The sequence below is a fragment of the Rhinoraja longicauda genome, chromosome 33 (genome assembly GCF_053455715.1).
Source record: "Rhinoraja longicauda isolate Sanriku21f chromosome 33, sRhiLon1.1, whole genome shotgun sequence".
NCBI lineage: Eukaryota > Metazoa > Chordata > Chondrichthyes > Rajiformes > Arhynchobatidae > Rhinoraja > Rhinoraja longicauda.
Window position 1 is genome coordinate 213,889 of NC_135985.1, and position 27,888 is coordinate 241,776.

General features: G+C 53.5%; 1 protein-coding gene across 1 annotated transcript in view; it reads right to left on the bottom strand.

The window, feature by feature from the left end:
* Positions 1-27,888, bottom strand: part of lrrk1 (leucine-rich repeat kinase 1) — a 69,068-nt gene that overhangs the window by 1,591 nt on the left and 39,589 nt on the right. Inside the window, exons 17-33 of the mRNA XM_078427291.1 lie at positions 26,604-26,776; positions 23,859-23,979; positions 22,780-22,939; positions 21,197-21,473; positions 17,710-17,881; positions 16,523-16,692; positions 16,288-16,427; positions 15,125-15,359; positions 14,121-14,290; positions 11,608-11,805; positions 10,012-10,289; positions 9,046-9,240; positions 7,933-8,084; positions 6,712-6,829; positions 5,932-6,048; positions 2,613-3,415; positions 246-347 (exon numbers count right to left, since the gene is read on the bottom strand). Of these exons, the coding sequence (XP_078283417.1) occupies positions 246-347; positions 2,613-3,415; positions 5,932-6,048; positions 6,712-6,829; positions 7,933-8,084; positions 9,046-9,240; positions 10,012-10,289; positions 11,608-11,805; positions 14,121-14,290; positions 15,125-15,359; positions 16,288-16,427; positions 16,523-16,692; positions 17,710-17,881; positions 21,197-21,473; positions 22,780-22,939; positions 23,859-23,979; positions 26,604-26,776 (3,581 nt within the window). The remainder of the gene's footprint in view (positions 1-245; positions 348-2,612; positions 3,416-5,931; positions 6,049-6,711; positions 6,830-7,932; positions 8,085-9,045; positions 9,241-10,011; positions 10,290-11,607; positions 11,806-14,120; positions 14,291-15,124; positions 15,360-16,287; positions 16,428-16,522; positions 16,693-17,709; positions 17,882-21,196; positions 21,474-22,779; positions 22,940-23,858; positions 23,980-26,603; positions 26,777-27,888) is intronic.

Here is a 27,888-nt window from a genome sequence, read left to right on the forward strand (position 1 = left end):
GTGTGTTGGGCATGTGGGTGCCGTGTGTTGGGCATGTGGGTGGCGTGTGTTGAGCGTGTGGGTGCCGTGTTTGGCGTGTGACTGCCGTGTGTCGGGCGTGTGGGTGCCATGTGTTTGGCGTGTGGGTGCCGTGTGTTGGGCGTGTGGGTGCCGTGTGTTGGGCGTGTGGGTGCCGTGTGTTGAGCATGTGGGTGCCGTGTGTTGAGCGTGTGGGTGCCGTGTGCCAGGCGTGTCGCCGCTCTCACCTGTCCTCATTCATTCCCTCAGCCCTCAGCACGGACACCACTCTGCCGCGATCACCATCGCTCTGTGTCTGCAGCTCAATCACCACAATGTCCCCACCTGCCCTGTAGGGGAGAACACGGCAACAACACGTGTGGGGGGGAGAGAGAGGGGGGGGAGAGAGGGGGGGGGGAGAGAGGGAGGGGGGAGAAGGGGGGAGAGGGAGGGGGAGAGAGGGGGGGGGGAGAGAGGGGGAGGGGGAGAGGGAGGGGGGAGAGGGAGGGGGAGAGAGGGAGGGGGAGAGGATGTGGGGGAGAGGGAGGAGGGGAGTGAGGGGGGTATAGAGGGGGGGGAGATAGGGAGAGGGAGAGGGGGAGAGCGCGGAGAAGCGGGAGGGGGGACGAGAGGGGTAATCGATGAAATCGAACATTAAAACATTAAACATTGAGGCTAAAGCAATTAAAATATCTAAAATTATTGAAATAAAGTCAAAATAATTCCTAAAAATCTAAAACAATAAAATGCAATGAATAAAGAGATTCTGTGCCATGGGTCAGGGGTCAGCGGCACGGTGCGAGGGGTCAGGAGTTGCCAGGGGTCAAGGGGTGCCAGGGGTCAGGGGTTGTCAGGGGTTGTCAGAGGTCAGGGGTTGCCAGGGGCCAGGGGTTGCCAGGGGCCAGGGGTTGCCAGGCGACCTGTTCCCCCTTTGCCCACGGCCCCACCACCGCTGTGAATGCAGGGATTTATTTTGCAAAATGTATGTGCCAGTCACTGGAACATTTTGATTTACATCACTTCTACAAAAGCTGTTGATAAATCCCCTCTGCGGAGCATTAACTAGATTGGACAGAGGTGTCTGGAGAGGTCAGTGGTGATAGTGGAGGTCAATGGCGATAGTGGAGAGGTCAGTGGTGATAGTGGAGGTCAGTGGTGCGGTCGATGATGGCGCCAATCGACAGTCAGGGACGGACACGTGGGGCTGGACGCCTCTGCCATGGAACAAAGGACCCGGCGTGGGGGGACTTTGTTTGCACACCTTGGGTATTCAAGCCAAGACTTTCACTGCAGTATCACATGTGACAATAAAGCAACATTCAGTCGTTCATTCGGTTTGTTCATGTACCTGAAATCCTCAGCCTGGCCCTGGGAATATTCTTGTATCTGACCATGGGAATATTCCTGTATCTGACCATGGGAATACTCCTGTATCTGACCCTGGGAATATTCATCAACCTACACGTGTATCTGCACTTGGGTACACATGTGCAATCTACACTCACACGTGTATCCTACACACACACATCACACGTGTATCTGGACTCGGATACATGTATATCCTACACATACATCCGTGTGTAATCTACACACATCACGCTGAGTTACTCCAGCTTTTTGTGACACCTTCGATTTGTACCAGCATCTGCAATTATTTTCTCACACATGTAGCCTGGACTTGGAAACATGTACAATCTACACACATCACGTGTGTTTCTTACACTCACATCACACTAACACCATGTGTGTCGGGACCAGGGTGAGTGAAGCTCCCCCGATCCAGTGCGTCTGTCCCTCACTCACCTGAGTACCCACAGTGCCCCTCACCCACTCACCTGCGTACCCACAGTGCCCCTCACCCACTCACCTGAGTACCCACAGTGCCCCACACCCACTCACCTGAGTACCCACAGTGCCCCTCACCCACTCACCTGAGTACCCACAGTGCCCCTCACTCACCTGAGTACCCACAGTGCCCCTCACCCACTCACCTGAGTACCCACAGTGCCCCTCACTCACCTGGGTACCCACAGTGCCCTTCACCCACTCACCTGAGTACCCACAGTGCCCCTCACCCACTCACCTGAGTACCCACAGTGCCCCACACCCACTCACCTGAGTACCCACAGTGCCCCACACCCACTCACCTGAGTACCCACAGTGCCCCTCACTCACCTGAGTACCCACAGTGCCCCTCACCCACTCACCTGAGTACCCACAGTGCCCCTCACTCACCTGGGTACCCACAGTGCCCCTCACCCACTCACCTGAGTACCCACAGTGCCCCTCACCCACTCACCTGAGTACCCACAGTGCCCCTCACTCACCTGAGTACCCACAGTGCCCCTCACCCACTCACCTGAGTACCCACAGTGCCCCTCACCCACTCACCTGAGTACCCACAGTGCCCCTCACCCACTCACCTGGGTACCCACAGTGCCCCACACCCACTCACCTGAGTACCCACAGTGCCCCTCACCCACTCACCCGAGTACCCTTAGTGCCCCTCACCCACTCACCTGAGTACCCACAGTGCCCCTCACCCACTCACCTGAGTACCCACAGTGCCCCTCACCCACTCACCTGAGTACCCACAGTGCCCCTCACCCACTCACCTGGGTACCCACAGTGTGCCCCTCACGGCCAGCACTTTGACCGCCCGCAGGTGTTGCCGATTCTCTGCGGTTGGGGTGATGTCCTGGCTCCCACCGCCAGGAACGCTCAGTGTGTCCGGCCCCTCGAAGTCGGGACAATTGGGAATACTGGATGGGCTGGAGGGAATACTGATGTTTCTGTTGTTGGAGGAGGAAGAGCAGGAGGACATTGAACAGTAATCGGTCAGAGAGTCACAATGCCGTAGGATCTGTGTCCCAACCTCATCAGTGACGATGAAGGTAGTGTTGGTGGGACCGGGTTCATCGCTGTCCTGGGTGGTGACGGCTAAGGTTGGCATGGCACCAGCAGGTTGCTGGATGGGAAACATGTCTCTCAATGGGTTGCAGTCATTGCAGGCATAGTGCGCACAGACCTGGTAGGCTTGGTACATGATCAAGGTGCTCGTCTTGTCATCTAGACACCAGACCGTCTCTTCGCCATCACAGCCCAGGTTAGACGCCATGGAGATGACCTGGGAGGGCGGCTGGTACGGTTCTAGCCGACGACTGATCTCCACGTTCAGTGTGTCGATGACCAGGATCCCGGGACCATTGGTGTACCACACCTCTGCTTCATTGTTGATGGTTAACATGTCAGTTACAGCGTAGGCGTTCTGACGCCGGTCGCTGTCGGGAATCTTAAAGCGCAGGTTGTTTGCAGAACGCGAGCACAAGTAGGAGGACCAATCCCAGGGAAGTTCACTGGCCAAAGAATAAACAGCAACCATCCCATCAGCCATACCGGCCAACATCAGCGGAGACTTCTGCACAAAGAATCGACAGACATGCACGCTCAGAAAATGTCTATGACTGATTCATCTGACCCAGCACGTAATCATTGTGAGATACAGCATGGAAACAGGCCCTTTGGCCCACCAGGTGCACTGATCTCCCATTCACACCAGCTCTATGTTATCCCACTTCCTCATCTACTCCCTACACACTGGGAGCAGTTTACAGAGGGCCGATAAACCTACAAACCTGCACGGATGTGGGAAGAAATCAGAGCACCTGGGGAAAACCGCACAGTCACAGGGAGAACATGCAAACTCCACAGAGATAGCACCCGAGGTCAGGTTTGAACCGGAGTCTCTGGCGCTGTGAGGCAGGGGCTCTACCCACTGTGGTATCTTGCTGTCCTAATGAAAATAACACGACTAATCTTCTTGGGCAGCTGACCAGGTCAACTCATTCATTGGTCAAATTCCTGAAGGAACCAAAGGTAGCGATCTTCATAGGTGAGGATGTGGATCATTGCCATATGGAACGCCTCGAGCCCCTGGCTCTCAGTGCCCAGCCTGGGTCTGAACACACTCCACAGAACATTGCCACCATTGGTGGGAGAATACTCCCTACAAGCCCACCTCACCAGTGATGTTTATATTCTCTACTCCACTGGGAAGACTAGCCAGTGACACCATGCTGCCCAGTGACACTGTAATGCACAGTACCAACACTGTACTGCCCAGTGACACTGTACTGCCCAGTGACACTGTACTGCCCAGTGACACTGTACTGCCCAGTGACACCAACACTGTGCTGTCCAGTGACACCAACACTGTACTGCCCAGTGACACTGTACTGCCCAGTGACACCAACACTGTACTGCCCAGTGACACCAACACTGTACTGCCCAGTGACACCAGCACTGTACTGCCCAGTGACACTGTGCTGCCCAGTGACACTGTACTGCCCAGTGACACTAACACTGTGCTGCCCAGTGACACCAACACTGTACTGCCCAGTGACACTAACACTGTGCTGCCCAGTGACACCAGCACTGTGCTGCCCAGTGACACTGTACTGCCCAGTGACACCAACACTGTTCTGCCCAGTGACACTAACACTGTGCTGCCCAGTGACACCAGCACTGTACTGCCCAGTGACACTGTACTGCCCAGTGACACCAACACTGTACTGCCCAGTGACACTAACACTGAGCTGCCCAGTGACACCAGCACTGTACTGCCCAGTGACACTGTGCTGCCCAGTGACACTGTACTGCCCAGTGACACTAACACTGTGCTGCCCAGTGACACTAACACTGTGCTGCCCAGTGACATTGTGCCGTCCAGCGACAAGAGGAGTAATGAACTGAATAGAAATAACACGTCTACTTCCAACAGGTTAATAGGTACCTGCACAAAGAATCGCTGGGAATTCCACTGACCAAGCATGGCTCAACCCCACAGTTCACCATTCTTAAAATAAACAGATATAAAATGGTGATTCAAAAATCTGCAGACGCTGAAATCTTAAACAAAATACCAAGTCCTGGAGGAACTCAGCAGGTCAGGCAGCATCTGTGGAGGGATGCCCTGATGATGTTTTGGTTCAAGACCCTTCTTCCAAGTGCAGGCTCTGCAGATGGAAGATCTGGGAGGCCAAGACACAACTGTTGGCAGCAAGGGCTGGCAACAGACAGGGACTGCTTTTCATTTGTCATCTAACAACTTTGTTCTGATTAAATGAAAGACTTTGAGGGTAAAAGATCACAGGAGGAGTAGAACATACTGTATTACATTTCAGAATTTGCCAGTGGTCTCATTATTGACACATGGGTGGAGAATTGCAACAGCGTTCATCTTCTCCAGTGCCAAAGGAACAGCGTTGGAGAGGCAGAGACTGCCCAATATGTGGTTCATCAGCTACTGAAGCTGCAGGGAGGCATGGGGGAGGATGGCTCAGACCCAACAGCAAGCAACAGGCCCTTCGGCCCATCGCCACCATTCTGCCCATCAAACATCCATTTCCCAGCGCTCTGCGGTTTCCAAACACTGGCCGCTGATCAGAGAGAGGGAGTCAGAGCCTGAGGCTTCGAGGTTTGCTCCAATCGTTGTGAATGGCATGTGCTTCATCGGCTGCTGGGCCCAGCGAAAGTGGTGGAGTCAACGTCGCCACAAGGAGGTGGGGTCAGGACTCTCGTGGTTCTGCATCGCCAGCGGCTTCCAACTACATGGAGTTGGCCTGATGTGATGGCACAATGATTCACCCCATCACTGGACACTGGGCCTGCAGCAGTGTGGTGGGGTGGGATCAGGATGGCACAATGATTCACCCCATCACTGGACACTGGGCCTGCAGCAGTGTGGTGGGGTGGGATCAGGATGGCACAATGATTCACCCCATCACTGGACACTGGGCCTGCAGCAGTGTGGTGGGGTGGGATCAGGATGGCACAATGATTCACCCCATCACTGGACACTGGGCCTGCAGCAGTGTGGTGGTGTGGCGCTGGTCAGTCGGCCATTGGGACAGGGTTTGGGAGGATGGCTGTTACCTGGTTTCCACGCATTACGGACAGGAAACAGGTGACGACGGCAGGAACATCGAGGACGTGGAGCGGTTCCTTTAGTGGACACATCCCCTTCAGACTGTACACCTGGATCTTCTGGTCCTGGATGTCAACAAGAAGCATGTCACCAACACAAGGCCCCTTGGCAAGCGAGAGTTTGACAGTGCTGGGCCTGTACTCACTCGAGCTTAGGAGGAGGACAGAACTTCCTCTTGTCCTCCACCTCAGATATCATCTTCTCTCTGACTGAGAGAAAGAAGTACAAACCCGCCAGGTCTCTAACGCCTAGACCTCTCTGCATTGGATCCACCCTCCCCATGGCAGTGCCCAGTTACAAACCACTTCAATAACGTGTACATGAGCTGTAATAGATAAACTCCATATTAATCAATGTGATGTAATTCTGCTGTCTTACTGGTTGCTGCACCAGGTGAGAGGAGGGAGGGACGGAGGGGTGGACGGATGGACAGGTGGACGGATGGACAGGTGGACGGATGGACAGGTGGACGGATGGACAGGTGGACGGATGCTGTGATATAAATGATATAAATGTCATTTATAATGAAGCAGGGAACTGAGCTGTCAGTATTAAAGAATACAACTGGGGAGCTGGCCTGTGCTGCCGTGATACAGAGCGTCCAGTCCCCTCCGGATACAGTGCCAGTCTCCTCTGGATACAGTGCCAGTCTCCTCTGGATACAGTGCCAGCCTCCTCTGGCCACCCTGGTGCCAGTCAGTGCCCACCCTCACCGCCACAATGCTCACCTTAGTAGCTGTCCACAGTGTGGTGTGAAGCTTCAGCTGGGAGCTCAGCCCCACGCCCGGGCAGCTGATGTGATCGACCTCCATCACCCCTTTGTCTATGTTCACCACGCTGTAGTTCCTGCCGGTTCCACACAGACACACAACGTCAGTTTGATGGGAAATCCTCGACACATCCTGACACCAATGAATGTCCTTCATCAAACGTCAGGAATGCCAAATGGTTCCTAGATTAACACCCCCTAAAGCCCAGTCTTATGGAGGTCTCCCTGTCTGCGGTACATTCCCACCACCTGCCATCCTCACCACTCATTACATCAAAGGTTGTTCACAAACAGTTATTGGTTACTTCTATTCCCATTCTTCCATCCACTGAGTAATGTCGCTCCAAGATAAACCCCATATTAATCAATGTGATGTAATTCTGCTGCCAGTGCTGGTTGCTGCACCAGGTGAGAGGAGGGAGGGAGGGAGGGAGGGAGGGGGGGGGGGGGGGGAGGGAGGGGGGGGGGGGGAGGGAGGGAGGGAGGGGGGGAGGGGAGGGGAGGGGAGGGAGGGAGGGAGGGGAGGGAGGGAGGGAGGGAGGGAGGGAGGGAGGGAGGGAGGGAGGGAGGGAGGGAGGGAGGGAGGGAGGGAGGGAGGGGGAAGGGGAGGGAAGGGAGGGAGGGAGGGAGGGAGGGAGGGAGGGAGGGAGGGAGGGAGGGAGGGAGGGAGGGAGGGAGGGAGGGAGGGAGGGAGGGAGGGAGGGAGGGAGGGAGGGAGGGAGGGAGGGAGGGAGGGAGGGAGGGGGAAGGGGAGGGAAGGGAGGGAGGGAGGAGGGAGGGAGGGAGGGAGGAGGGAGGGAGGGAGGGAGGGAGGGAGGGAGGGAGGGAGGGAGGGAGGGAGGGAGGGAGGGAGGGAGGGGAGGGAGGGAGGGGGAAGGGGAGGGAAGGGGAGGGAGGGAGGGAGGGAGGGAGGGAGGGAGGGAGGGAGGGAGGGAGGGAGGGAGGGAGGGAGGGAGGGAGGGAGGGAGGGAGGGAGGGAGGGAGGGAGGGAGGGAGGGAGGGAGGGAGGGAGGGAGGGGGAAGGGGAGGGAAGGGGAGGGAGGGAGGGAGGGAGGGAGGGAGGGAGGGAGGGAGGGAGGGAGGGAGGGAGGGAGGGAGGGAGGGAGGGAGGGAGGGAGGGAGGGAGGGAGGGAGGGAGGGAGGGAGGGAGGGAGGGAGGGAGGGATGCTGGGAGATGTACCTTTGGCTTCCTTCTTCATTCCATAAGATGACGGTTCGCTCGTGGTCGAGGGAAGGATAGAACAGGTGCTGTCTCCCTGCCTGCAGGGTGTACATGAAGACGGGGAAGCGGGGGTCTCGCATCAAACTGACGACACAGCTCGCTGCCGGCCGCTGGGCAGAGACATGGAAAAGAACAGTCAATGGAAACCCTTCAGGTCACGGTTTAGGTCCAGGTTTATTATTGCCACGTGTACCGAGCAACAGTTGTTCTGAATGCTATCCAAACAGTTCAGGTAATACCATACATAAATACAATCAAGTCAAACTCAAGTACAACAGGTAGAGCAAAGGGGAAGATACAGAGTGCAGAATATAGTTCTCAGCATTGTAGCGCATCAGTTCCAGAGACAAAGTCCAATGTCCACAATGGGGTGGAGGTGAATCGGACAGTACCTTAGCTTATGGAAGGGCCGTTCAGAAACCTGATAACAGAGGGAAAGAAACTGTTCCTGAGTCTGGTGGTGTGCGCTTTCAAGCTTTTGGACCTTCTGCCAGACGGGAGAGGCTGCTTGAGATAAAATTACAATCACAAATTACACCATAAATGTCTTTTGGACTGAATTTGTCACCTCTAACCCTGCTCGACCTATTGTACTTGAGGCGAGAGATTGTACTAGAACGTCCAGCCATCCTCAGGGGAGAAGCTAAACAAAGCCCATGGTCAATGCCAACAACTGCAGATGCTGGAACTGTGAAGTAAACCAGGAGATGCAGGAACTGCCCAATAGGAATGGTTGTGGTGAAACGATTAACATTCCACAATGACACCGGCTGAGAGTTTCCAACTTTCTTTGTTAAGTTCAACAACTCCATTTCCATCTTTGTAGATAAAACCTCTTTGCCTGTCCTGCACCTTCAGTCGGTGGGGTTTCAGTCTCCTGATGTCATAGTTTAGAGATACAGCATGGAAACAGGCCCTTCAGCCCACCGAGTCCATGCTGACCATCGATCTGCAAACTCCACACAGACAGCACCCGAGGTCGGGATTGAACCTGGGTCTCTGGCAGTGTGAGGCACCACCCTGCTCCCGGCATGCAGGCCTTCCATTTCCACAGGCCTTCCATTTCTTTACCTTCTCCGGCTTCGTGTCCCAGCACTCGATCATCAGGCTCTGCATCTGGTGAAACTGCACCTCCTGCAGCGATCCCAGCACAGGCCGGATGCCTTTGGACAGTTTCTTCACAATCTGCACTTGGTGCTGGCCAAGGATCGGCCGCTGACCGGACAGCAGCTCGTACAGGACCATGCCGAACGAGAACATGTCCACCTGGGAAGAACAGGTCACACTGCCGTAATAGAACAGGAGTCCAGACCAGCCCCTGTACCACCAGTCCCAATACCCCCTGTACCACCAGTCCCTATACCCCTGTACCACCAGTCCCTATACCCCTGTACCACCAGTCCCTATACCCCTGTACCACCAGTCCCTATACCCCTGTACCACCAGTCCCTATACCCCTGTACCACCAGTCCCTATACCCCTGTACCACCAGTCCCTATACCCCTGTACCACCAGTCCCTATACCCCTGTACCACCAGTCCCTATACCCCTGTACCACCAGTCCCTATACCCCTGTACCACCAGTCCCTATACCCCTGTACCACCAGTCCCTATACCCCTGTACCACCAGTCCCAATACCCCTGTACCACCAGTCCCTATACCCCTGTACCACCAGTCCCTATACCCCTGTACCACCAGTCCCTATACCCCTGTACCACCAGTCCCTATACCCCTGTACCACCAGTCCCTATACCCCTGTACCACCAGTCCCTATACCCCTGTACCACCAGTCCCTATACCCCTGTACCACCAGTCCCTATACCCCTGTACCAGCACTCACACCGCCCTGTGTACCAACACACACAGGTCACACACAGGTCACACACAGGTCACACACGTTGTGTACCAACACACACACGGTTGTGTACCAACACACACAGGTCACCAGAGCTGGTGCTTTCACTGTAAAATGCCCGATTACATTTGATCAACATTTTAAAAGCACTTTTGTTGAGCAAGGGCATTTGGTTTCGTACCTTTTCATCGTAAACAATGCCCGGCATGATCTCTGGCGCCTGATACCCCGGAGTGCCTTCTACCCCCAGTGCCCCCTCGTGGAAGGACTGCCGGCTGATGCCGTAGTCGGAGAGCTTCACGTTCACGGGGCGCGTGACGTCCAGCGACCAAACCAGGACATTATCAGACTTCAGGTCACAGAAGATGATCATCTTCCTGTGGAGATAGGCCAGGCCCAGAGCAATCTGGTACGCAATTCTGTAGGTCAGCATGTGGCCCAGCGGCAGGAAGTTGGCTCCTGTTGGAGAGGGACAGACAATGTACTTTACACCACAAGCAGGCGCGGGGTGATTATACATGTGTACCGAGCGAGGTACAGTGAGAGGCACGCTACCCAATACTATACATAAATACACCGATCAACCAAAACATTATGACCACCTGCCTAATATGCTGTTGGTCCTCCATGTGCAGCCCCATACGCAGCAGGGTGCGATGCACTGTGTATTGTGACACATTCCTCCCGTCACCACCATTAACATTTTCTGTGACTTGTGCCGCAGACGACCTTCTGTCGGTTTGGACCAGACGGGATAGCCTTCGTTGTCCTCGTGCATCGATGAGCCTTGGGCGCCCAACACCCTGTCTGTCGCCGGTTTGTGATCTGTCCCTCCTCGGACCAGTAGGTACTCACCACTGCTGACCGGGAGCACCCCACAAGCCTTGCCGTTTCACAGATGCTCTGACCCAATCGTCTGGCCATAATAATTTGGCGCTTGTCAAAGTTGCTCAGGTCTTTACTCCTGCCCATTTCTCCTGCATCCAACACATCAACTTCAAGAACTGACTGTTCACTTGCTGCCTAAGATATCCCACCCCTTGACAGGTGCCATTGTAACAAGATAATCAATGTTATTCACTTCGCCTGTCAGTGGTCATAATGTTTTGGCTGATCGGTGTGTAATCAATTCAAACTCAAGTACAATAGGTGGAGCAAAGGGGGAGACACAGAGTGCAGAATATCGTTCTCAGCCTTGTAGCTCATCAGCCTTGTAGTCACCCAGCATGGAAACAGGCCCTTCATCCCAGTTCGCCCATGCCGACCAACATGCCCCGTCTACATTAGTCCCGATCATCCTAAACCTTTCCACCATGCACCTAGCCAAATGAATGAAATATTGTTATCGTTTCTGCCTGAACGACCTCCTGTGGCAGCTCGTTCCACACACCCAACGTCAGACAAAGTTCCAGCGACAAATGCCGACGTGGGGTAAAGTCAACACTCCCACACGCTGATGTGATTCACGTTTAGTGTAAAAAGAATTATCGTTATTCGCTACAAATAGCAAACCCACACTTGTATTTAAACGTTCCATTTCCATCACATAGTGCTGCTAATTCCAAGTCATAAGATTTGTAGAATTAGGCCATTCGGCCAATCAAGTCTACGCCGCCATTCAATCTTGGCTGATCTATCTCTCCCTCCTAACCCCATTCTCCTGCCTTTTCCCCACAACCCCTCACACCCTCTGACAGTCCCACATTCCCAGTAATGCCCGTTTCTACTCGAAGCATTTTCCGCACATGCAGTTGGCTGCTGGTGTGTGTTCTGTTACCTGTCGAGTGCTGGCTGAGCACGGTGTTGAGGCTGCCCAAGGGGGCGAGCTCCAGGGCGAAGCAGAGCGGGTGGATGCAGAGGCCGAGCAGAGCCACGATACACGGGTGCAGCAGCGAGTGAAGAATGCTGCTCTCCTGACGGAACTCCGAGAAAGTCCGCATCACCTCCAGAGCCCCCAGGTGCCGCAACATCGAATCTAGTGGGATACATGGAGAATCTAGTGGGATACAGGGAATCTAGAGGGATAGAAACATAGAAACATAGAAAATAGGTGCAGGAGTAGGCCATTCGGCCCTTCGAGCCTGCACCACCATTCAATATGATCATGGCTGATCATCCAGCTCAGTAACCTGTACCTGCCTTCTCTCCATACCCCCTGATCCCTCTAGCCATAAGGGCCACATCTAACTCCCTCTTAAATATAGCCAATGAACTGGCCTCAACTACCTTCTGTGGCAGAGAATTCCACAGACTCACCACTCTCTGTGTAAAGAAATGTTTTCTCATCTCGGTCCTAAAAGACTTCCCCCTTATCCTTAAGCTGTGACCCCTGGTTCTGGACTTCCCCAACATCGGGAACAATCTTCCCGCATCTAGCCTCTCCAACCCCTTAAGAATTTTATATGTTTCAATAAGATCCCCCCTCAGTCTTCTAAATTCCAGCGAGTACAAGCCTAGTCTATCCAGTCTTTCTTCATATGAAAGTCCTGCCATCCCAGGGATCAATCTGGTGAACCTTCTCTGTACTCCCTCTAAGGCTAGTGGGATACAGGGAATCTAGTGGGATACAGGGAATCTAGTGGGATACAGGGAATCTAGTGGGATACAGGGAATCTAGTGGGATACAGGGAATCTAGTGAGATACAGGGAATCTAGTGGGATACAGGGAATCTAGTGGGATACAGGGAATCTAGTGAGATACAGGTAATCTAGTGGGATACAGGGAATCTAGTGAGATACAGGGAATCTAGTGAGAGTACCTCTGTTACTGTGGGCAGTAGGGACCAGGGACATCTCCACATTAGACTGCTGCATCCAGTGAGATACACAGTGAGTCTCCGTTACTACAGGCTAGAGTGACCAGGGCTCTCTTTCCAATGTGCAACAAGGACTGGGGACCTCTCTACATTAGGCTGGTGCATCAATGGTGGAATTAGTTACTGAGAGACCACTTTCCAAATCCTGGGAATGCCCGGCAGCAGGTAGTGGGGATTTTTAACAACTTTGGCCCCATTCATTTCTTCAACATCATTTAAAAATTATAGTTGATTTCTTTCATCTCCTTGGACACCCGAGACCCAGCTCCCCATGGTTACCCTTTATCGTAGCTTCTTCCATGAAAACAGGTACAAATTATTTAAGTTCATTACCATGTTCTAATTCCTTAATACATCCCCAGAGCGCAAAGAAACCCACATTAATGTTACTTGTTTCCTTCTGACACAAAGCAGCTTTTAGATTCTGTATCTCACTAACTTACTCTTGTATCTGACTGTATCTCACCAACACTTGTGTATCTGACTGTATCTCACCAACACTTGTGTATCTGTGCATCTCACCAGCTCACTCTTGTATCTGACTGTATCTCACTAACTCACTCAAGAGACTTTCTCTTGCCTCACCAATGTCTAGCTGCTGCTTTGTTGAATTCTAACATGTCTCCAAGCTCAGGTTACTGCTGTTTTTGGTAACATTGTAAGCATTTGTCTTTGACCAAATACTACCGTGATCTGTTACTTTCCCTGTCCTGTTCTGCCTTCAAGGAATATGTATGGATTGTAACCGAACATAGACACAGAGTGCTGGAGTAACTCAGCGGGTCAGGCAGCATCTCTGGAGAACATGGAGTAGGTGACATTTTGGGTTGAGACCCTTCTTCAGACTGAGCATCAGGGTAAAGGGAAATGAGAAATATAGACGGTGATGTAGATGGTGATGGAGAGTGATTTGGAACAAATGAATGAAAGAGTAACGATGATAAAGGAAACAGGCCATTGTTGGCTGTGGGCTCGGTGAGAATTAGTACCGACAATGAGACTCAACAAGACGACTTTGAAGCTGGAACGACTTGAGTGAGGAAGGGACGGAGGAAGACGGTGTGCAAGGGTGACTTGAAGTTAGGGAAATCAAAACTCTCAACGCCACTAGGCTGTAAGCTGCCCAAGCAAAACATGAGGTGCTGTTCCTCCAATTTGTGTTTGGCCTCACTCTGACAATGGAGAAGGCGTGGGACACAAAAGGTCAGTGTGGGAATTAAAGTGTTTGGCAACCGGGAGATCGGGTAGGTCCAGCGCGTAAATCTGTGTCAGTTCTGGTGTAACTGCGAGCTTCTGTGTGATCTGTTGGTATCTGCAAGTGTTTTTGAGTGTAACTGTGACAGCCTTTGGAATCCGAGATCTTTTCCTTAATCCCTCCATTGCTTCAATATTATTTTGTAAAGAAGAAAAACTCAGCACTAAAGATCCCATTTGTGATATTGCAATGTAAGGAGCTATTGAGCAAGATGTTTACCTGTGCGGGATTTACTAGATAGAGCTTGGTAATTTTTGAAATGAAACTTCTTGATTGCTACAGGTATCGTCTTGTACTTTGCTTTGTACACAGTCGCTCCACTCCCTCCCTGACCCAGGATATGGTCTGAAGTTTCATTTTGTTCCAAACAGTTCACATCCAGAAATAACCTGTTAAACAATATTAAATATAGTTACAAACAGAACGTTGCAGTAAACTGCTCAGACTATGGCAAACTAGGTGTCCACAGTTATATTAGTGTTACATGGAGGAGCTGGATCAGAGTGGTTCCAGCACTGAAGGCCACCTTTCTGCCCATTGCACCCACACTAGCTCGCACCCAGAACAACTCCGGTTCACAAGGTCATACAACAGGAGGAGAATGAGGCCATTCTGCCCATCGAGTCTACTCCGCCATTCGATCATGGCTGATCTATTTTTCCCTCTCAACTCCAATCTCCTGCCTTCTCCTCGTAACCTTTGATACCCTTATTAATCAGGAACCTTATTGAGGGCTTTCAATAGTCAGTAAGTTTCAATGAGGTTCCCACTCACCCTTCCCATCTCCAGCAAGTACAGGCCCAGTGCCACACATCAGTCTGAAGAAGGGTCTCGACCCGAAACGTCTCCCATTCGTCGAGACCCTTCTTCAGTGAGATGACTCTTCTGAACCTTCCCTTTAAAGCGCCGCTGTTCCATCCTCCTCCCCACATACATTACTCTCCCTCTCCTCTGTTTGCTGTCTTAACTTGTGCATCCCTATATTTGGAGGCGATAGTTAGATCTAAGATCATAAGGTCATAAGGGATAGGAGTAGAAATAGGCCATTCAGCCCATCGAGTCTACTCCGCCATTCGATCATGGCTGATCTATCTCTCCCTCCCAACCCCAATTTCCTGCCTTCTGTCCGTTACCCCTGACACCTGTACTAATCACTAATCTACTCAGGAGCAGCCATTCCTGGCTCCAGTCCAATGCCAATGCCAATGCAGGCCGATCCTTACCGTGCTGGGAAATCGGTCATGAAGATCTCTGGGACCAACTCGTCGAGAGGCACGGAGACGGCAGGGTGGTTTGGACAGGAGATGTCCGTGTGCTCGATGGCAGTGAGGAGGCAGTCCTCCATGCTGAAGTAGTGCGGCCTTTGTCCCTGGAGATGTGGGTCCTGGGCAGAGCACTGAGGGCAGGGAACATACTGCTCAACCAGCGGGCTGCCGTCTGATTCCGTGGCTGTCAGAGCTGTGGGGCACACAAAGGGTTAACCCTCCACCACTAACACGGAGCACACATCGCATCGCGACAAAGCAAAGACTGAAACCTGCAGGGAGCAGCTTCAGTCCACCCGAAACGTCACCCAATCCTTCTCTCCTGAGATGCTGCCTGACCTGCTGAGTTACTCCAGCATTTTGTGAATAAATACCTGCAGGGAACAGGGTAAGTGCTGGGATTTAAATTAGTGGCAAATTGTGGGGGGAAATCTGAGGTTTAAATATTAATGAACTGCTGGCTCGGTAATATTGGGTAAAATAATAGTGGGTCTGGACACAAGTAGTTTGGCAACACGAGCAGGGAATCAATGGGCCCAGAAACCTTCACAGTAGGATGTGATCGACGGGGCGGGGCGGGGCGGGACGGGCAGGGCAGGGATTGCAACCTCATCTAGATCTAGATCCACACCTGGATTCACACCTGGATCCACACCTGGATCCACACCTGGATCCACACCTGGATCCACACCTGGATCCACTCTGAAGCTTCTCCAAAGGGAATTCCCCGCCCGTTCCCCGTAATGAAGCCGCTGGTCTCAAGCACACGCCCCGTGACCTCTCTACTCCCCGTTCCCAAACAGGATGCTGGATCTGTCCACACACACTGACTGTTGTTGATCAAATTCTAATGACCAGATAATTTTGCCAGTTAGTGGAGCATTAGCATTCATCGCTGGGCTTTGGATTAAAATCTCATTCTTCCTTCTCTCAACGCCAGCACAGCTCATGGGTCAGTGGTCATCACTGGCCCCTTGGGAACAGGAGCATCACGAGTCACAACATCTCACCAAGCAGGATGGTCAGCCATGAGCACAGTGAATGGCGGTGCTGGCTCGAAGGGCCGAATGGCCTCCTCCTGCACCTATTGTCTATTATCACACCAAGCTCTGGGAACTCACCTGGAAACCACTGGTCAATCAGAGAGTTGACGTGATCAGTGATGAAGGCAACAGCTGAGAAGTCTCGTGTTTCCGACTGGCACATGATTTTTATTCCAGCACTTTTCTTCCTTTTCCAGTTCACCTCTGAGGATTCCACGCTGCAGGAAGGAGGAGAGTTGTTGAGGATCGAGGGTGACAGCTGGGCACAGCCGGCTGCCCGCGGGTCTTGAGAGCTGATGGAGTAGCTGGTTACCTGAGGCAGCCTCCCTCGTAGGTCAGCTGCAAACCTTCTTGCCAGTAGATGGTTTGGTTCCGTTTCACTCGGAAGGTGCTGCAGCGGTTTCGCCGCCGAGTCCTGGTGAAGCTGTAAGCCGAAGCCCGGCTCCCTCCACACCGCCTCACCTTCCTTTCATTATCTACAAGCTGGTCAAGAGAGAAGGCACACAGATCGTCAGCACAGCGGAGACACACGGAACAGCAGATGCTGGTTCACCAGCAACACTCAGAGTGCTGGAATAACTCAGCGGGTCAGGCAGCATCTGTGGAGAACATGGATAGGTAACGTTTCACAGAGTACCGGAGTAACTCAGCGGGTCAGGCAGCATCTGTGGAGAACATGGATAGGTAACATTTCACAGAGTACCGGAGTAATAACTCAGCGGGTAGGGCTGATCGTCAGGGGGAGAAAGCCTGGCCAGTGATATGTGGATCGGGAGAGGGATGTTTATTGGCAGATGGATGGACAAAGGCTTGAGATGTAAAAAAGACAAAAGGGTGTAAGATTAGGAGAGAGGAGGAGTGATATGTAAAGGTAGAGGAGGGGAGACGGGGGGGAGAGGGGAAGAGGGGGTAGAGGAGGGGAGACAGGGGGGAGAGGGGAAGAGGGGGTAGAGGAGGGGAGACAGGGGGGAGAGAGGAAGAGGGGGCAGAGGAGGGGAGACAGGGGGGAGAGGGGAAGAGGGGGTAGAGGAGGGGAGACGGGGGGGAGAGGGGAAGAGGGGGTAGAGGAGGGGAGACAGGGGGGAGAGGGGAAGAGGGGGTAGAGGAGGGGAGACAGGGGGGAGAGAGGAAGAGGGGGCAGAGGAGGGGAGACAGGGGGGAGAGGGGAAGAGGGGGTAGAGGAGGGGAGACGGGGGGGAGAGGGGAAGAGGGGGTAGAGGAGGGGAGACAGGGGGGAGAGGGGAAGAGGGGGCAGAGGAGGGGAGACAGGGGGGAGAGGGGAAGAGGGGGTAGAGGAGGGGAGACAGGGGGGAGAGGGGAAGAGGGGGTAGAGGAGGGGAGACAGGGGGGAGAGGGGAAGAGGGGGTAGAGGAGGGGAGACAGGGGGGAGAGGGGAAGAGGGGGCAGAGGAGGGGAGACAGGGGGGAGAGAGGAAGAGGGGGTAGAGGAGGGGAGACAGGGGGGAATAAGGAAGGGGGAGTGAGGAAGGGGGGATCATACCTGTGCATCCATGTCGGAAAGGCTGATCAAGATTCGGGCGATAAACCGCTGCCAGAAACCAACGGGCACAAAATTCATCTTGAAAAGCCTCTGGATGGTGCAGGTTCCAGGGCGTTGCAGCTGGCCGCTGTCGATGCCCGGCTTGGATGGCAGGAGGTGGGGGAGGAGGTAGCTGTGGGCAGAAGCACGCCTCGCATTAGCCTGGTGAAGGGTCACCTGCAGCAACCCCTATCTTCTCAAATATCCATCTATCTCACCTTGAAAATATTCAGACTCTGCTCCACCCCCTTTATCGACCATCTGAGGGGAAAAGATTGACCTCAGCTTTCTCTTAAACAGTTGACCTCCGTTCCAGATTCTGCTACGAAGAAATATGCCCACTATACCCATCCTGCGGACACCCCTCATCTAAAGCCCATCTGTCAACCCACCTGTTCCAGGCATCAGTCAACTAAAGCTACCTGGAACATAGTCCTTAAATATGCAAACCACTCCTGCACATACACTTCCAAACGGAGCCTCACTAATCCCCTTTGAACTGAAGAGGTCTTCTTACTTTTGTATCCAATCCCCCCCCCCCCGCATCCCCACAGCGTTCTAGGTCATCTGCTGACCAAAGGCAGGTAAGGTCACCTAGGTTACCGGTTTACCTGCTGACCAAAGGTAAGTTGGGCACTAGATCCTTCAGCAATTCACATCTCTGTATTCTCTCAAAATCTCAACCCAATACGTTCTTTAATTTCCTTTGCCAGGATAGACAACTTGCCGTTTCTCATTTCCCCATTTACATTACACGCTTTACCTCATCTGCCACATCTTTGCCCACTTGCTTAACCTATCGATATCCCCTTGTATCCTCTCAATGTTCTCCTCAAAATCAATTTTCTACCAACCTGCGTCACCTGCCAACCCAGCAACCTCAGCGATGAGCCTTGTTCCTGGCCTTTATTTAAATTGCAGAAAGTCGAGGTGGGGATGCGACACGCCAGTCATTGCATCCCGACAGACAACGATTTATTCTGCCCACTTTGTCCTGGTAGCCAGCCTATGGTGCCGGGCCAACGTGTCACCAGCTGCATCACCAGCTTTCACTTCATAGAGTCTTACAGCACAGACACAGGCCCTTCAGCCTACTTGCCCACACTGACCAACATGTCCTAGCTACACTGGTCCCATCTGCCCACATTTGGCCAATATCTCTCCAAACCAATCGTATCCATGTATCTCATGAAATGTTGTCAATCTCACATTGACCAGTGTTGAGGCTCAACATGTTCATGGGTTTGTGATGCCCAATAATGACCAACAATTACCAGCCCTAAAAATCTGCCTCTACGGATCTCATGTTCATTCTGCAAACATCTGGAATCAAAAGCAAAGAGCCGCAAACAGTCCACATCTGGAATCAAAAGCAATGAGCCACAGTCCACACCTTGTGCAATTGAAATCAATGCTTTAAAATGTAAAGTAAATGGACTCAATATGTTATCATGTTAGAAAAGTGACTGAAACTGTGCTCAGTTTGTAATTTGACACAAACAGCTGGACTAACTCAACGGGACAGAAGGAATGGGTAACGTTTCGGGTCGAGACCCTTCTTCAGACGGAGTCTCTTTCAGGAGGGAGAGATACAGTGCATTCAGAAAGTATTCAGACCCCTTCACTTTTTCCACATTTTGTTACGTTGCAGCCTTATTTTTAAATGGATTAAATTCTTTTTTTTTATCATCAATCTACACACAATACCCCATTAAAAAAAAAGCAAAAACAGGTGTTTAGAAATTTTTTGCAAAGTAATTAAAAAGAAATACCTGAAATATCACATTTACATAAGTATTCAGACCCTTTGCTATGACACTCAAAATTGAGCTTAGGTTCATCCTGTTTCCAATGATTATCCTTGACATGTTTCTACAACTTGATTGGAGTCCACCAGTGGTAAATTAAATTGATTGGACATGATTTGGAAAGGCACACACCTGTCTATATAAGGTCCCACAGTTGACAGTGCATGTCAGAGCAAATACCACGCCATGAAGATGAAGGAATTGTCCATAGACCTCCGAGACAGGGTTGTGTCGAGACACTGATCTAGGGAAGGGTATAAAACAATCTTTGCAGCATTGCAGGTCCCGAACAGCACAGTGGCCTCCATCATTCTTAAATGGAAGAACTTTGGAACAACCAGGACTCTTCATAGAGCTGGCCGCCCGGCCAAACTGAGCAATCGGGGGAGAAGGGCCTTGGTCAGGGAGGTGACCAAGAACCCAATGGTCACTCTGACAGAGCTCCAGAGTTCCTCTGTGAAGATGGGAGAACCTTCCAGAAGGACAACTATATCTGCAGTACTCCACCAATCAGGCCTTTCTGGCAGAGTGGCCAGACGGAAGCCAGTCCTCAGTAAAAGGCACATGACAGCCCGCTTGGAGTTTGCCAAAAGGCACCTAAAGGATTCTCAGACCATGAGAAACAAGATTCTCTGGTCTGATGAAACCAAGATTGAACTCTTTGGCCTGAATGCCAAGCGGCACCAGTCATCACCTGGCCAATACCATACCTACAGTGAAGCATGGTGGTGGCAGCATCATGCTGTGGGGATGTTTTTCAGCGGCAGGAACTGGGAGACTAGTCAGGATCGATGGAAAGATGAACGGAGCAAAGTACAGAGAGATCCTTGAGGAAAACCTGCTCCAGAGAGCGTTCTGGACCTCAGACTGGGGAAGAGGATCATCTTCCAACAGGACAATGACCCTAAGCATACAGCCAAGACAACGCAGGAATGGCTTCATGACAAGTCTGTGAATGTCCTTGATTGGCCCAGCCAGAGCCCGGACTTGAAATCGATCGAATATCTCTGGAGGGACCTGACAATATCTGTGCCTCAACGCTCCCCATCCAACCTGACAGAGCTTGAGTGGATCTGCAGAGAAGAATGGGAGAAATTACCCAAATATTGTTGTGCCGAGCTTGTAGCGTCAGACCCAAGAAGACTTGAGGCTGTAATCGCTGCCAAAGGTGCCTCAACAAAGTACTGAGTAAAGGGTGTGAATACTTATGTAAATGTGATATTTCAGTTATTTATTTTTAATTACTTTGCAAACATTTCTAAACAACTATTTTTGCTTTTTTATTATGGGGTATTGTGTGTAGATTGATGATTAAAAAAAAAAGGAATTTAATCCATTTTAAAATAAGGCAGTAACGTAGCAATATGTGGAAAAAGTGAAGGGTTCTGAATACTTTCTGAATGCCCTGTAGATCAGCCATGATTGAATGGTGGAGCAGACTTGATGGGCTGAATGGCCTGATTCTGCTCCCATCACTTATGATCTTATGATCCAGAGGTGCTGCCCGACCCACTGAGTTACTCCAGCATTTTGTTATTTATCTTCGGTGCAAACCGGCATCTGCAGTTCCTTCCTGCATGTTAATGGTGCCAATAATTGTTAATGGTGCAGCCGCTGGCACAAGGATGAGCAGAGTGTACCTGTCGTTGGCGATGGGAAGGGCGATCTCAAACTTGGCCAGGAACTGCAAGTATTGTTCCTCAGTGTGCTGGGTGAAGCCGGTTCCCACCAGCAGTTTCCGCAGCTCCGATACCCGCATCACGCCGTTCATGGCGAGAGACTGCGACGCCTTGACGTTGATAATCTTCAGCAAGCATTGGGAGAGCCAGACAGGATGCAGGAAGTAGAGGTTGTGTAGCCCGTGGCTGGTGTCGGGGAAGTGCAGCACCGCGCCTGTCTCAATGAGGAAGGCAAGAGCTGCCAAACACAGACATTATTCAGCATCGTCTTGGCCTCTTGCCTTTGACATTTTATCTTCTGTGGGCGGCACAGTGGTGCAGCGGGTGGAGCTGCTGCCTCCAGCGTCAGAGTCCCGGGCTCGATCCCGACCTCTGGTGCTGTCTGTGCGGAGTTTGCACGTTCTCCTTGTGACTGCATGGGTTTGTGCGGGTGCCCCGGTTTCCCCCAACATCCCAGAGACGTGCGGGTTTGTGGGTTAACTGGCCCCTGTAAATTGCCCCTCGTGTGCAGGGAGGGGGTGAGAAAGTGGGACAACACACTGTAGAACTAGTGGGAATGGGTGAGCGCTGGTCGGCATGGACTTGATGGGCTGAATGGCCAGTCTCCATGCTGCTTCACAAAACATCTTTCTTGCAATATGTGATTCCAGTCAGAAGCCAACTGATTTCATGATTTCGCCGAAAAATCACGGTGTTGGAAGAAGGTCTTTCATGAGTTGAAACACCATGAAAGGACTTGAGGAAGACGTGGATTTGGGGTCCCTGCGGATCAGGAGCCACAGTTTGTAGAGGTGACCCTCAGAGCCCCAGTGAGCCCGGTTCAACCCTGACCTCCGACCGCCCACACCCTCCCTGTGACCCTGTGACCTCGTGACCCCCCTCCGGATGTTCCGGATGCTCCCACATCTCCACAAGGTGCAGGTTGGTAACTGGTCAATCACCCCCGGTGTGTGGAACAATGTGGGGAGGAAATGGAAGGGCCAGTGTTAATATGTTGTGGTTGGGCGTGAGGGGCGGGATGGGTGGGTGGGTGTGAGGGGCGGGATAGGTGGGCGTGGGGGGAGCGGGGTGGGTGGGTGGGCGTGGGGCGGGGTGGGGGGAGTAGGGTGGGTGGGTGTGGGATGGGGTGGGGCGGGCATGAGGGGGCGGGCGTGAGTGGGTGGGTGGGTGGGTGGGCATGGGGTGGGGGAGTGGGTGGGCGTGGGGCGGGGTGGGCGTGGGGGGAGCTGGGTGGGTGGGTGTGACGGGTGGGGTAGGTGGGCATGGGTGGAGTGGAGTGGGTGGGTGGGCGTGGGGGGAGCTGAGTGGGTGGGCGTGGTGGGTGGGTGGGCATGGGGTGGGTGGGCGTGGGGGGAGTGGAGTGGGTGGGTGGGCGTGGGGGGAGCAGAGTGGATGGGGTGGGTGGGTGGGTGGGGGTGGGGCGGCGTTGGGGGAGTGGGGTGGGTGGGCGTGGGGGGAGTGGGGTGGGTGGGCGTGGGGGGAGTGGGTGGGCGTGGGGGGCAGAGTGGGGGGGGCTTGATGCTGCATCTCTCCAACACAATTACCGGCCTGCAGGTCCTGGAAGTGGTCGATGTCGTTGTCGGGCGTGAGCTGCACCAGGTCGTGCAGCTGCTGCTCAGTCACGTACTGCACCTCGTCGCGGTCACTCCGCGTCTGCTGCTCCTCCACAATAGCGGCTCGTAGCTTGAGGTAACTCCGGGGTATCTGGATCAGGGGCAGAGGGACTCGTTCAGCACCGGGCCAAGCCACCACCCCCCTACATTGTCCCACTTTCTCATTCACTCCCTGCACATTCGAGGCAATTTACAGAAGCTGATTAACCTGTAACCCCACATGTCTGGTCTGTGGGAGGAAACCGGAGTATCTGGAGCAAACCCACGCGGTCACAGTGAGAACGTGCAAACTCCGCACAGACAGCACCTGAGATCAGGATTGAACTCGGGTCTCTGGTGCCATGAGGCAGTGGCTGTGTCACTGTGCTGTCACCTGCTCTGGGATCGATGTGCTTTATCCCCGCTGTAATCCTCCTCAACCCAACTGTTAATTCTGCATTCCTGTAGAGGTTTCACATTTAGCTTGTACTCTGCCCACGATCGCCCTGTTACAATCTGCTTTACATTTGCAACGGTTTGAAACTGTTTGTTGTGCACAGTGCTGGAGCCGTGAACTTTGCAATGCTCAAGATGTGTTTCCAAAGAGAATGAACTACAAGTAATGACATCCACTCCTATACAACGAGTTCCCTTCCCTCTCTACAGCTCCTGACCCTGGCCTCTGGGATCCAGCGTACTAAAGCCGGAAAAAGGCACAGAGTGCTGGAGTAACTCAGCGGGTCAGGCAGCATCTGTGGAGAACATGGATAGGTGACGTTTCAGGTCCGAACCCTTCTTCAGACCGAACGATGGAAATAGCGAAGGTGTGAATGGGATGCTCATATTGTCTATGGTGGGGGCTATGAATTAAACACCAATATTGACAGAGTGTGGGCCCTACGATGAACACTCTCACTCCCCAGACACAAACCCTCGCAGGTCATTGTCCCACCAGCGGGCCTTACTCCGTTACCACAGGCTCTGTTCTTGCCCCAGAGATTCTACTCACTCTCTACAAAGCAGCTACTCACCAGTCTTCCCACAATCTTCTGTGAAGTCGTTACATTCCCTGTGTCTCTCATGCCACACGCAACTTGAAAGATCAGTTTACGAAGCTCTTCCAGCCCATCCAGGGTTTTGCACGATAATTCACTGCAAGAAAACACTGCAAATAAACTGTGGGAACAGTTAGCAAGCAGTTCTGGTCACTTCATTACAGTAAAGGTAGGATTACACAGGCCAGGTGTAGATGGGATTACACAGGGCAGGTGTGGGGGTTACACAGGGCAGGTGTAGGGGTTACACAGGGCAGGTGTAGGGGTTACACAGGGCAGGTGTAGATGGGATTACACAGGGCAGGTGTAGGGGTTACACAGGGCAGGTGTAGATGGGATTACACAGGGCAGGTGTAGGGGTTACACAGGGCAGGTGTAGATGGGATTACACAGGCCAGGTGTAGGGATTACACAGGCCAGGTGTAGGGGTTACACAGGGCAGGTGTGGGGATTACACAGGGCAGGTGTAGATGGGATTACACAGGGCAGGTGTAGGGATTACACAGGGCAGGTGTAGGGGTTACACAGGGCAGGTGTGGGGATTACACAGGGCAGGTGTAGATGGGATTTCACAGGGCAGGTGTAGGGGTTACACAGGGCAGGTGTGGGGATTACACAGGGCAGGTGTAGATGGATTACACAGGCCAGGTGTAGAGGTTACACAGGGCAGGTATAGGGGTTACACAGGGCAGGTGTAGGGATTACACAGGGCAGGTGTAGGGATTACACAGGGCAGGTGTAGATGGGATTACACAGGGCAGGTGTAGGGATTACACAGGGCAGGTGTAGATGGGATTACACAGGCCAGGTGTAGGGATTACACAGGCCAGGTGTAGATGGATTACACAGGGCAGGTGTAGGGGTTACACAGGGCAGGTGTAGGGATTACACAGGGCAGGTGTAGGGATTACACAGGGCAGGTGTGGGGGTTACACAGGGCAGGTGTAGGGATTACACAGGGCAGGTGTAGGGATTACACAGGGCAGGTGTAGGGATTACACAGAGCAGGTGTAGATGGGGTTACACAGGGCAGGTGTAGGGGTTACACAGGGCAGGTGTAGATGGGATTACACAGGCCAGGTGTGGGGGTTACACAGGGCAGGTGTGGGGATTACACAGGGCAGGTGTAGGGGTTACACATGGCAGGTGTAGGGGTTACACAGGGCAGGTGTAGATGGATTACACAGGGCAGGTGTAGGGGTTACACAGGGCAGGTGTAGGGGTTACACAGGGCAGGTGTAGGGATTACACAGGGCAGGTGTAGATGGGATTACACAGGCCAGGTGTAGATGGGATTACACAGGGCAGGTGTAGGGATTACACAGGGCAGGTGTAGGGGTTACACAGGGCAGGTGTAGGGGTTACACAGGGCAGGTGTAGGGATTACACAGGGCAGGTGTAGATGGGATTACACAGGCCAGGTGTAGATGGGATTACACAGGGCAGGTGTAGGGGTTACACAGGGCAGGTGTAGATGGGATTACACAGGGCAGGTGTAGGGATTACACAGGGCAGGTGTAGATGGGATTACACAGGGCAGGGGTGGGGGTTACACAGGGCAGGTGTAGATGGGATTACACAGGGCAGGTGTAGGGATTACACAGGACAGGTGTGGGGGTTACACAGGGCAGGTGTAGATGGGATTACACAGGGCAGGGGTGGGGGTTACACAGGGCAGGTGTAGGGATTACACAGGGCAGGTGTAGGGATTACACAGGGCAGGTGTAGATGGGATTACACAGGGCAGGGGTGGGGGTTACACAGGGCAGGTGTAGGGATTACACAGGGCAGGTGTGGGGGTTACACAGGGCAGGTGTGGGGATTACACAGGGCAGGTGTAGGGATTACACAGGGCAGGTGTAGGGGTTACACAGGGCAGGTGTGGGGGTTACACAGGGCAGGTGTAGGGGTTACACAGGGCAGGTGTGGGGGTTACACAGGGCAGGTGTAGGGGTTACACAGGGCAGGTGTAGGGGTTACACAGGGCAGGTGTAGGGGTTACACAGGGCAGGTGTGGGGGTTACACAGGGCAGGTGTAGATGGGATTACACAGGGCAGGTGTAGGGGTTACACAGGCCAGGTGTGGGGGTTACACAGGGCAGGTGTGGGGATTACACAGGGCAGGTGTAGGGATTACACAGGGCAGGTGTAGGGGTTACACAGGGCAGGTGTAGGGGTTACACAGGGCAGGTGTGGGGATTACACAGGGCAGGTGTAGGGGTTACACAGGCCAGGTGTAGGGGTTACACAGGGCAGGTGTGGGGGTTACACAGGGCAGGTGTGGGGGTTACACAGGGCAGGTGTAGGGGTTACACAGGGCAGGTGTGGGGGTTACACAGGGCAGGTGTGGGGGTTACACAGGGCAGGTGTAGGGGTTACACAGGGCAGGTGTGGGGGTTACACAGGGCAGGTGTGGGGGTTACACAGGGCAGGTGTAGGGGTTACACAGGGCAGGTGTGGGGATTACACAGGGCAGGTGTAGGGGTTACACAGGGCAGGTGTGGGGGTTACACAGGGCAGGTGTGGGGGTTACACAGGGCAGGTGTAGGGGTTACACAGGGCAGGTGTAGGGGTTACACAGGGCAGGTGTGGGGGTTACACAGGGCAGGTGTAGATGGGATTACACAGTGCAGGTGTTTATGTCCACCATGTCACCCTGGAGTGAATGCATCCCTTGTTGCTGTAACCATGGTGTTGTGGGTGGGGGAGTGATGGACTCACTGTAGGTTCCGGCAGCTGATGTCAGGGTAGCCGCTCGCTCGTGGCCCAGACGGGGAGCGACACAGTGCCAGGATGTACGCGCGCAGCGTGGCAATCCTCTCTGTGCGGAACTTGGTGGCGATCAAATCCAGGTGAGTTCCCACCACAATCACAGTGGCATTCGGAGCCTTGGCCTCCAGCAAAACACAAGCAGACACACTCTGTAAACATTTAACGTCACACCTGCTGGCAATCCAATGCAAACTCACACAGACAATATTCAGTGGAAGACAGAAAGTGCAAAGAGAAGGAGAATGGAGATGTGCTGACAGATGTGCTGACAGGTGTGCTGACAGGTGTGCGGACGGATGTGCTGACAGGTGTGCTGACAGGTGTGCGGACGGGTGTGCTGACAGGTGTGCGGACAGATGTGCTGACAGGTGTGCTGACGGGTGTGCGGACGGGTGTGCGGACGGGTGTACAGAGGAACACAAAGACAAAGGGCTGGGTGAGGGGGATGGACAGTATTTGGAGGCGGTGGGTGTCTAACGCATCCTGGAGAACCTTCTGACCAGCTGCAGACGGCCGTGTACAGGGAGGGCAGCACTGGAACTCTGTCAGGAGGTGTGAGCTGTGGGCTGTTGCTACAGGGGCTGGGCTCCGACAGTGAGCACCAACCACTCACCGGCCGGCTGGGAAAGGATGAGGATGGTTAGAAACGAGCTCCTCAATTGGGGAAAGACCAACGTTTATATCACAGGACAAGCAAGACCTGGAACCGCTGCCAACAGCAAGTCAACAGGGATGTGTGGAATGCAGTCACAGCTGGTTCAGGGAGTGTGTGGGTAATGGGAGTGGGGAGAGGGAGTGGGGAGAGGGAGTGGGGAGGAGGGGCGGGGATGTGGAGAGAGGGGGAGGGGAGGGGCGGGGATGTAGGGAGAGGGGCGGGGATGTGGAGAGAGGGGGAGGGGAGGGGCGGGGATGTGGAGAGAGGGGGAGGGGCGGGGATGTGGAGAGAGGGGGAGGGGAGGGGCGGGGATGTAGGGAGAGGGGCGGGGATGTGGGGAGAGGGGGAGGGGCGGGGATGTGGAGAGAGGGGGAGGGGAGGGGCGGGGATGTAGGGAGAGGGGCGGGGATGTGGGGAGAGGGGGAGGGGAGGGGCGGGGATGTGGAGAGAGGGGGAGGGGAGGGGCGGGGATGTAGGGAGAGGGGCGGGGATGTGGGGAGAGGGGGAGGGGCGGGGATGTGGAGAGAGGGGGAGGGGAGGGGCGGGGATGTAGGGAGAGGGGCGGGGATGTGGGGAGAG